The 8,965-nt window shown below is 41.7% G+C and overlaps 2 protein-coding genes across 2 annotated transcripts; one reads left to right on the top strand and one right to left on the bottom strand.

Moving 5' to 3' along the window:
- The first annotated feature begins 310 nt into the window (after positions 1-310).
- LOC6049215 (E3 ubiquitin-protein ligase Hakai) lies at positions 311-8,193 on the top strand. The gene is made up of 2 exons (XM_038248246.1): positions 311-1,610; positions 7,753-8,193. Exons 1-2 carry the CDS (start codon positions 635-637, stop codon positions 7,926-7,928), a joined length of 1,152 nt encoding a protein of 383 aa, XP_038104174.1. The 5' UTR covers positions 311-634; the 3' UTR covers positions 7,929-8,193.
- Positions 8,096-8,965, bottom strand: LOC6049213 (probable phosphomevalonate kinase). Its single transcript, XM_001865979.2, has 2 exons — positions 8,806-8,965; positions 8,096-8,740 (listed from the first exon to the last, which is right to left on the bottom strand). Exons 1-2 carry the CDS (start codon positions 8,886-8,888, stop codon positions 8,263-8,265), a joined length of 561 nt encoding a protein of 186 aa, XP_001866014.1. The 5' UTR covers positions 8,889-8,965; the 3' UTR covers positions 8,096-8,262.

The following is an 8,965-nucleotide window of genomic DNA, read 5'->3' on the forward strand; positions in this document are numbered from 1 at the left end:
CTTTGAAAATGTTAGTTTTGATTCAAAAGTTTTAAAACAATTAAAATCAAATGATTTTCCTTTCTTTTTCAAGTGAAGATTTTATGTAGCATGATATTTTTCAAAAAACAAATCTTGCACGTTTATTTGAGAGCAAGGGATTTTGGTTTTTCAAGTTTCTCCAAAAATCCTAAAACTGAACAGTGTGTAATGCTGATTCTCAGTGTACTAGCCTAACCGTGTAACCAAAATGAATTTAAATGAACACCATGATCACCAAACATCGGCCCTTTGCGAAAAACGTCTGTCAGCTCGCGGCGCATTTTCTGACAGTCGCGCTGTCAAACCGGTCCCCTCTCGCGGAACAGAAGAAGGAGGACGAAAAAAAAAGATGCTTTCGTGGTGTTCGGTCATTTTGTATTTACAATAACAGTTTTTCGCGTATTTTTCGCCGAAAAAGTTTTTAAACTGCGCTAAATTTTGTGTCGTCCATCAGCCGCAGACGTTTCGCAGGGAGATCGGTAAAAGTTCCGGTTAAAATGCGCATTCTGAGGACGCTGTAAGCAAATACAAACCAGCGACGGTGACGGTGGCGGCTTCGGCGGGTAGTGAACGGGGGTAAAAAGGAAGAAAAGGGCAAGCTCCGGAACGCGAGATGGATTCGGACGACGGAAGCACTAAAACGAAGGGCCGCGGCCGTGGGCGCGGTTCCCGGGGTGGAACGCGCGGTCGGACTCGGGGCGGGCGGGGCCGGGGTCGTGGCAAGAAGGCCGCATCGCGTGTGATTTCCTCCGACGAGGAGGAAGAGGAAGTGGGTTCGCCGGAGCCGGAACGCGAGCTGGAAGAACCGGCGGAGATTGCGTCGCCTCCGAAGGGCCAGGAGGGTGAGGGGGTTGGCGAGCCCGCTCCGGCGGACAAGGAGATGGCGGTTGATGAACCAACGGCGGCGCCGGTGGCCAGCAGTGGCCCGATCGTGATCGACATGGAGGCGGACATTTCCCAGCTTGAGGCACCGACGTTTACGACGATCACGCGCGGTCCACCGGAACCAATGTTGAGATTAAACTGGGACCACAAGGTCAACCTGATCGGCGAGAAGGTGCTCAATCCGATGATCTACATCTGTGACCAGTGCGACAAGCCGATCCTGATCTACGGCCGGATGATTCCGTGCAAGCATGTGTTCTGTCTGCGGTGCGCCCGCTCCGAAAACCTCAAGATCTGTCCGCGCTGCAAGGAGAAGGCGGTCCGCGTCGAGCAAACCGGCCTCGGAACGGTCTTCATGTGCACCCACGGTGGAACCCGCTACGGCAGCAGCGGATGTCGCCGAACGTACCTCTCCCAGCGGGACCTGCAAGCGCACATCAACCATCGTCACGTGACCGTTCCGCCGCAACCGGTTCCGCCACCGCCGCCGCAGCAGATTCCCCAGGCGTCGTCCCAGGGCGGGCCGCAGTCGCAGCAGGTGCTGGACGCGAAGAATGCGGCCGCCGTCGTCGGTTCGCCGGTGCGCAAAAACTCGTGCGAGCAGATGAACTCACCGCGGGCGACCGCCGGAGGACGGGGCGGCGTGGACCAGGGCCCGCTGCCGTTGAACTACGTTACGAGCGCGTACGGGTCGTCCAGTTCGGGTGAGTTGAAGTGGCTCAGACGTTGCATTTTTGGTTCACTGAAACATATTTATCTTTTTATATATATTAGGGTGTTTCATCCAAAACCAATAGTTCTCAAACCAGGAAAACCGAGGTTTTCTTAGTAGAGGATACCCATAGGGACTCTCATGCTAAATATCAGCCCATTTGGTTATGAATTGGCCTGTCCCCAGCGGTTTAAAGTTTACATGGAAATTACTATGGGATTTTTGTGCTTTTCGTTCAATCGTTCCTAAAGGTCTGGGGACAACATGGATTCACTCGGAATAAAGACAGGTGTGTAGGGGATGGTCCAATGAACACATTCAAGAAGGGTTTGGGGTTGTCCATTCTGTCCCCAAGGTGTGATTCTGGAGACACCGGACGTCGATCCAATGCGCACCTTGGGGACAGAATGGACAAGCCTAATTTCTTCTGGAATGTGTTCATTGGACCATCCCCTACACACCTGTCTTTATTCCGAGTGAATCCATGTTGTCCCCAGACCTGTAGGAACGATTGAACGAAAAGCACAAAAATCCCATAGTAATTTACATGTAAACTTTGAACCGCTGGGGACAGGCCAATTCTCAACCAAATGGGCTGATATTTGGCATGAGAGTCCCTATGGGTATCCTCTACTAGGGGGACTTCGGTTTGCCTGATTCTGAGAACTTTTGGTTTTGGATGAAACACCCTAATATATATATATGTATTTGAATTGTTTTTCAAGATTGTGGTTGTCGATTTGAACTGAACTATGGTTCCGGCTATAAATAATACTTAAAGGCTCACAACTTTTGATAAAGCTGTCAGATTTTCAATCTTTTAGATCTTTAAAATACCAAAACAAAATATAGAACGTAATGTGGTTTCTTCCGAAAAACACCCTTTTACAATATTGCGGACTTTGACAAAACTTTTGAAGTAGGTTCCTCCAAACGGGGTGCAGGGTGGCCACTCAAGTCGGGAAATCGGGAAAGTCGGGAAAAAGTCGGGAATTTGCCAAAATCCACCAAAAATCGGGAAAAAGTCAGGAATTTAATTTGCTCACTTTTAGGCTGACATTTATAAGAAGCACAGTGACAATCAAAGTCACCTTGGTTTTTTAAATAACAATTTTAAACGAAACTATTGTTAAAGCTCCATTGATTTTTATTTAAGACGTACATGGACATCACGCCATAGCTGGAGAAGAATACTATCGCAAATCAATTTACCTTAAAAAAATATTTGTGGAAAGGACGCTTAAGGGCTTTTTTTAAATATCCGTGACCTAGAAAATATTGAACCCAGAAATTTTTGATTTATTTTAATTTTAAAATTTTCTATGTATAAGAAGGCGCGCGATACTTCTTGAATCTTCACCTTTGGTCAAATTTGAATTGAAAGGGTTCAGGCAAAAGGATGCAGTCAAGACTCAATTGAATATTTCTGAGTACAAAACTAATACTGTCTATTATTTTTTAATTAATTTAATTTTTTATGATACTACAAATTTGGGTTAGAGAGGATTAACAGGGTATCATATAGTGATCAAAGTGAAATAACACAATAAGAGCATTCCAACCACAATAAAAATGCTCATTTTTTTTGTAATATGGCATCTAATAAATCTCCTAAATAAAAAACTTAAAAATATAAGAAGTTCTGCGAAACCTGCATTATAACAAATACTGAACAGGTAAGAAAATAATTGTTGAATTTTAGATAACTCCGACTCCGACTCCAACTCCGGGTTATCAGAAATTTCCGGCTCCGACTCCGACTCAGACTCCAGCTCATAAAATTTAGCCGACTCCGGCTCCGACTCCAGCTGTTCGAGTTTTGATAACTCCGACTCCGACTCCAGGTCCCCAAAAAGACCCGACTCCATCGACTCCGGCTCCGACTCCGACTCCGACTCCACAGCCCTGGTTTAACTAAATTCATTTAGTAATTTAAAATATTTTTTTTTCCAAATGTTGCCCTTGACCTTTTTTTGTGAGTATGGCTAAATGACCTACCATCAGTGTTGCAAAAGAGTGATAGAAAAGCTATCAAAAGATTATCTCTGCACCAAAAATATCCGAGAGTATAGCGGCCGTCACTATAGCTTGTGAGATCTCTTCTTGTGTCTCGTAATTCCCAGTGATGTCATTCTCTCTCTATCACTCCTTCCCTTTTCCTCGACTATGCGCTCTCACCGCTGAGTCTCTCAATCTCTCCGAAAACTGCAATGAGAGAACGCGAGATGGCGATTAGGAGCCGACCACGCATGACGCCCCTTCAAACTGCGTTTGCAAAATTGGTTTTGTGGCGGCTTTTGTGGTTAAACACTGTTGCGGTAGGATGATCGTGGAAGCGAGAATGAGAGAGAAAAGGAAAATGTCAATCGCGAGTGGGTAAACACGAAAACGTGTTCGGCTATGTTCGGCGCTGAGAGTTTCAATGAAGAGAGAAGAGCAGTTGTATTTGAGGCATGAATATTCAGGCGAGATAATTGTAGTTGCTGAGAGGTGATATTTTGATATTTTAACAACCCTGCCTACCATAGATAAAGCTTGTTTTTCAGTTTTCGGAAAACCTAAATATCGAATAAAATCCAAAATTGAAAAACTTTTTTACGTTTTGGAAACATAAAGAAAATATTGAAATTACAGGCCAAGGGTGCATGATACTGATGATACTCGTCGGTTGACACACCTAGGCGAGGAACATCCCGGAAGGAGCCCAACTACATCCGTAGTGCTGTTTGGACAAAACAGCATGGCTCTGGTTCATTGCAAGTGTCCTATTTTCTTACCTCCACGTTGGCTTGGTTTTCATGATGACCTAGCTGGTGGCCTGTGGAAACGGATCGTAAACCTTTGACCACCGCGGGTCAGAGTCGAGACGGCTAAAAGAAAGGGGCGCGACAATGTGGGAAAAGGAAGTAATTTGTGATTGTAGACGGTATTGTTTTGATTCGCAGTATGTTGAGTCAACTGCTGTGGATGTACCTCAAACATCGCACAACGGGGTTTCTCTTCTCTTCATTCTCAGCTACCACCTATCTTCTGTTTATTTTGTTTCACTGATTTTCTAACGCGGCTTCTGTTTACTATCCTCCATTTGATTTCGATTTTATTCATATGATTCTCTTATTTCTCAACGCTTTTCCACTCTATTTTACCAATTGATGCTGCTGCAACAAACTGTCTGCTTTCCCTTAATTTGGCAGTGATGTCAATTTTGTTTATAATGTGTCTTTTTTTTTTTATTTATCTATTTGAATAATTTCTCATCTTCCCTGTAAATTGCCCTCAATACAATCTAAGCTTGTTTGTTGCCTCTTTTTATTAACTATTGTTAATTTCTATATCTACTTCATAAATTACTATCTTCCTTTTACTATTGATTCTTTACATAGTATATTTCCTTCACTGTCCATTGTTTTAAAACTTCACCTTTTTCTTAAGCAAGGTTGAAGCCCTTACTCAATTTATGGAAAGGTTAAAGAACTAACACAAATATTACTATTGTATTTTTGGTAAACTTTTATAACATGCTTAGGGCCAAAAAATTGTAACAAAACACCGCGACAAAAGAAATAGCAACAGATAAACAGACTCAACAATAGGGAAGCTTTCAGGAGAAAACAATACACAGTAAATAACAATAAGTTTTTGAATTCAAACTAAAAATAAAACAGTTTTTGCTTTAATGAAGGCACACTTTAAATGGTTAGGCGCTTATACTTACATCAAACCCTACGTAATGTACCACCCCCGGCCGAGTTAAAATGCGTAACCGGAAAAGAAGGTGTGCATGCCTGGCACGAACACTCAAAGCGTGTTCTAGCGTGCTACTCGTACTGACTCAGAGCAAGGGTGAGATGTAGGTGTAAGGGCAGTGCGTGTTCGTCGGGAACCTAGTGCATAAGATCGGTCAAGGCCCGTTCTTACACTGAAAATTGCGAATTGCGAACTTTTAGAAGGAAAAGTCTCTTTAGAGATTCACATTTTGCCACTCTTTAAATGTTTGACAACCGCATTAGTTTTATGTTTTTCACCTACCTCTATTCAAAAAATCAATTTAATTAGCAATATTTTTTTAACAACGGTCCCTTCTTTAAGATTAGTTTTAAATAAATACAAAAAGGGAAAATTGCATAAATAACTTTATTGCAAAAAATAAAGCAACAGAGAAAAAAATTGCGAAAATGATAGAAACATTTAAAGAGAAAATTGCAGAAAAAAGTTAATTGTAAAATATTTAAAGAAAAGTAAAATCGAAATCTGCAAAACAATTAATTTCATTAATGAATTAAAACAGTAAATCTTCAACAAGGGTCATACATCGACATCTGACTACTCTTGTGTCACCAAGCTGTTATGGCCAAGGCAGTTTAGTCATTGAGTTATTCTATTAAAGGTCCCTGGTTCAATTCCCGTAGACAACACATTTTGTTTTGAAGGATGAACTTTTTTTTCATGGACTCGAGGGCACAATTCTCTCGGTCATCTAGAACTGTGTTCTCTGTATCTGTAAATCTTACCGCTACTCTCGTGTCGGACGAGTGCTGCCCAGTTCTGGGTGTTCTTTAGATTGAATTCGAAAATAAAGAAGGGAAAAATGTGGATTTATTTAGAGATTTTTCCTTTTTCGAGTTAAATAATGATCAAAACAAAAAAAAATATAACAGCTCAATTGTCGAAGATTTGAAGAGGTTTTTTCATCTTTAAGTTGAATTTCATATAAAAGAAGGGAAAATTTTATTCAAAAAGATATTATTGCTAATTATATTGAAAGGGGAAAAATGTAAAGCTAACAAGAGATATTTCTTTCTTTCAATTAAATTTTCAATAAAATATCAAAATTTCATTAAAAAGATTTCTTGTGAATTATTCAAAAAGGAAACAATTTACTATTGGGGAAAAAATATAGAGATACCCAATTTTTCGAAAAAAAATTAAATAATAATAATCTCTTAAAGTTATATAAAAAAAGTTAAATTAATAACAATACATTTTTATTCGTGAAATTGAGAAATAAATAAAACAAAAATAAAATCTAGTAACACCTATGCCCAACGTCCATTATACCAAACGTCCTTCTTGAAAACCCGTTATGCCAAATGGGGTACATCCAAATTTTAAAAATTCAAAAAGGTAAAAACAGACTGCAAATTTTTAAAAAATAATGATATTACTTTATCCACCTTTAGGCGGTTAGTGCCTTCCTCGCATTAATAAAGTGAATACACTACACAGCTTCAGAAAAGTGTATTAATGACACTTGCTTTTTCAAAATAATTGAGATCCGGCCTCAAAAAAGTGAATTAAAAACACTAAAGTACTTATAACTTTTGATAGGGTTGTCAGATGTTCAATCTTTTGAACTCTTTGGAAAAATCTTTTGATTACCCACTTAACGATAGGTCGCATGGTAGATCTGAACAACGTTTTCATCAGAATATGTGAGTCCCGGCTAGTAAAAAGTGTATAAATAACACTTAAGTGGTCATAACTTTTGATAGGGTTATCAGATCTTCAACGATTTGGGCTCGTTGAAAAGGTCTTTCAAATACCTTTCTAAAAATGTATAGCACGAAGCTATTTTTACAATCTTCCCAAGTTTAGCTAAAATTTAAGGTCTTGTGGGACCCCAAGACGGATCGAATGAGACCAGAACGGTCCAAATCGATTCAGCCAGTCCGGAGATATTCGAGTGCATTTTTTTCGGTGCACGGACTTACAGACATACGCAAGCAGAGACATTTGCTCAGAATTTGATTCTGAGTCGATAGGTATACGTGAAGGTGGGTCTACGAGGTCAAATAAAGAAGTTCAAATATTTGTAATTAAAGATTACGTAATCCTTAATAACACCTTCGTTTGTTACATTGATGTAACTCTGAATTACAAATTGAGACTTGTAATTGGCTATTACAAACAAACTTTTATTTCATTATAATGTTTCCTCAATTAACTGAATTTTTTTGCTACAAAATTTTGAAATCGCGAAGCTTTCAAGAGAAGCAATTTTGAGAGTTTTTGAATTGTTTAGTTTGTAAATGAAGTTTAATGTTATATTAACATTCAGAGATGGAAACATTAGGTTTCCTTACAATGTACAAACAAACGAAATCTAACAAAGCCACCTCCCTTTTCCTTTTCAGCCACCCAACTGATCCACAACATGTCAATCAGCCCGCAGACGGCGCACCTGTCCAGCAGCAGATCGAGCTACTCCCAGCAGCAATCGTCCCCGCAACACTCGAACTCGTCCTCAGCCGCCGGCACCTCCTCCTTGTCCTCCTCGTGGGGACAACAATCGTCGCAGTACTACCGATAAATTGTGTGTTTTTGGTAGCTCTTCGAAACAGCAAGACGACGATATTATTAAGAAAAAATTAACAGAACAAGTGCAGCAGACTTAGAGAGCGAGAGAGATCTACTAAAATCGTGGTTTTTAGTAGGAAACAACAATTGTAACAACTTCATAAATAAGACTACAATAAATTCATTTGCATACAGTTTGTAGTATTTATGTTATAAGATAAAACGAGAAGCGTGGAAAATAAATACAATTTTTAGAAAAAGTCTAACCTACCTAGCGAGAAAAAAATAGAAATCTTTTCAAATTTCAGTCTTTGAAAGAACCGCCACCTCAAATTCCTGTCCTAACTTCAAAGCAACGCTTCGATCCTCGCCAAAATTCCCTCCACATCCGCCCCTGCCTCGTTCTCCACCAGCAGATCCCACTCCGTCACGTCGTCCAGATCGCACTCGGACTGCACGTCGTCCACGCCCTGCTGGAACTTCCACCCGCGCTCGGTCCGCGTTTCCTCCCCGGCCACAATCCGTACCGTGCGCACCCGCTCGCCAAACGTTTCCCGGAAGAACCGAACGTCCGTCTTGCGGCGCACGTCACTCACGATGCAAACCTCCCGCGCAGCCACAACCCCCTCGGAACAGGCCGCCCGGCAAAAGAACCCGTAATCCTCGGCCCGCCGCCCGTCACTCCACTCGATCATCTCCCGGCGGTAGCGTTCCTTGTACGGACCATCGCCGAGAAGCTCGCCCAGGTCCAACCCCAGTTTGTCCGCCCAGCAGCGCTTGATCGGTTCCGAGATGCGCACGATCTGGGCCCGGGCCGGGGTCAGTCTGGAAAGTGTCGTCACAATCATTCTACCGTTGCCAACTCTCAATCGAAAACACCTAGGACTTACCTCTGCAGCAGCCGTTCCGTGAGGTAATCTTTGCCACATTTCCGTTTGCCCGAGAACAGCAGCACGATTCGGGGGTTGGACATGATTGTAAGGAATTTCCCCTGAATTTCTACTGTTTTGAAATGCAAATTTTCTCTGCGTGTCACAGGAGAAAGTGCGC

This window comes from Culex quinquefasciatus, chromosome 1, assembly GCF_015732765.1.
Source record: "Culex quinquefasciatus strain JHB chromosome 1, VPISU_Cqui_1.0_pri_paternal, whole genome shotgun sequence".
In the NCBI taxonomy this organism is placed as follows: domain Eukaryota; kingdom Metazoa; phylum Arthropoda; class Insecta; order Diptera; family Culicidae; genus Culex; species Culex quinquefasciatus.

Coding starts and splice junctions, on each gene's coding strand:
- LOC6049213 (XM_001865979.2), bottom strand. CDS start 8,888: ATGTCCAACCCCCGAATCGTGCTGCTGTTCTCGGGCAAACGGAAATGT. Junction 8,741..8,805: donor ACGGAACGGCTGCTGCAGAG/GTAAGTCCTAGG, acceptor GACACTTTCCAG/ACTGACCCCGGCCCGGGCCC.
- LOC6049215 (XM_038248246.1), top strand. CDS start 635: ATGGATTCGGACGACGGAAGCACTAAAACGAAGGGCCGCGGCCGTGGG. Junction 1,611..7,752: donor GTACGGGTCGTCCAGTTCGG/GTGAGTTGAAGT, acceptor TTTCCTTTTCAG/CCACCCAACTGATCCACAAC.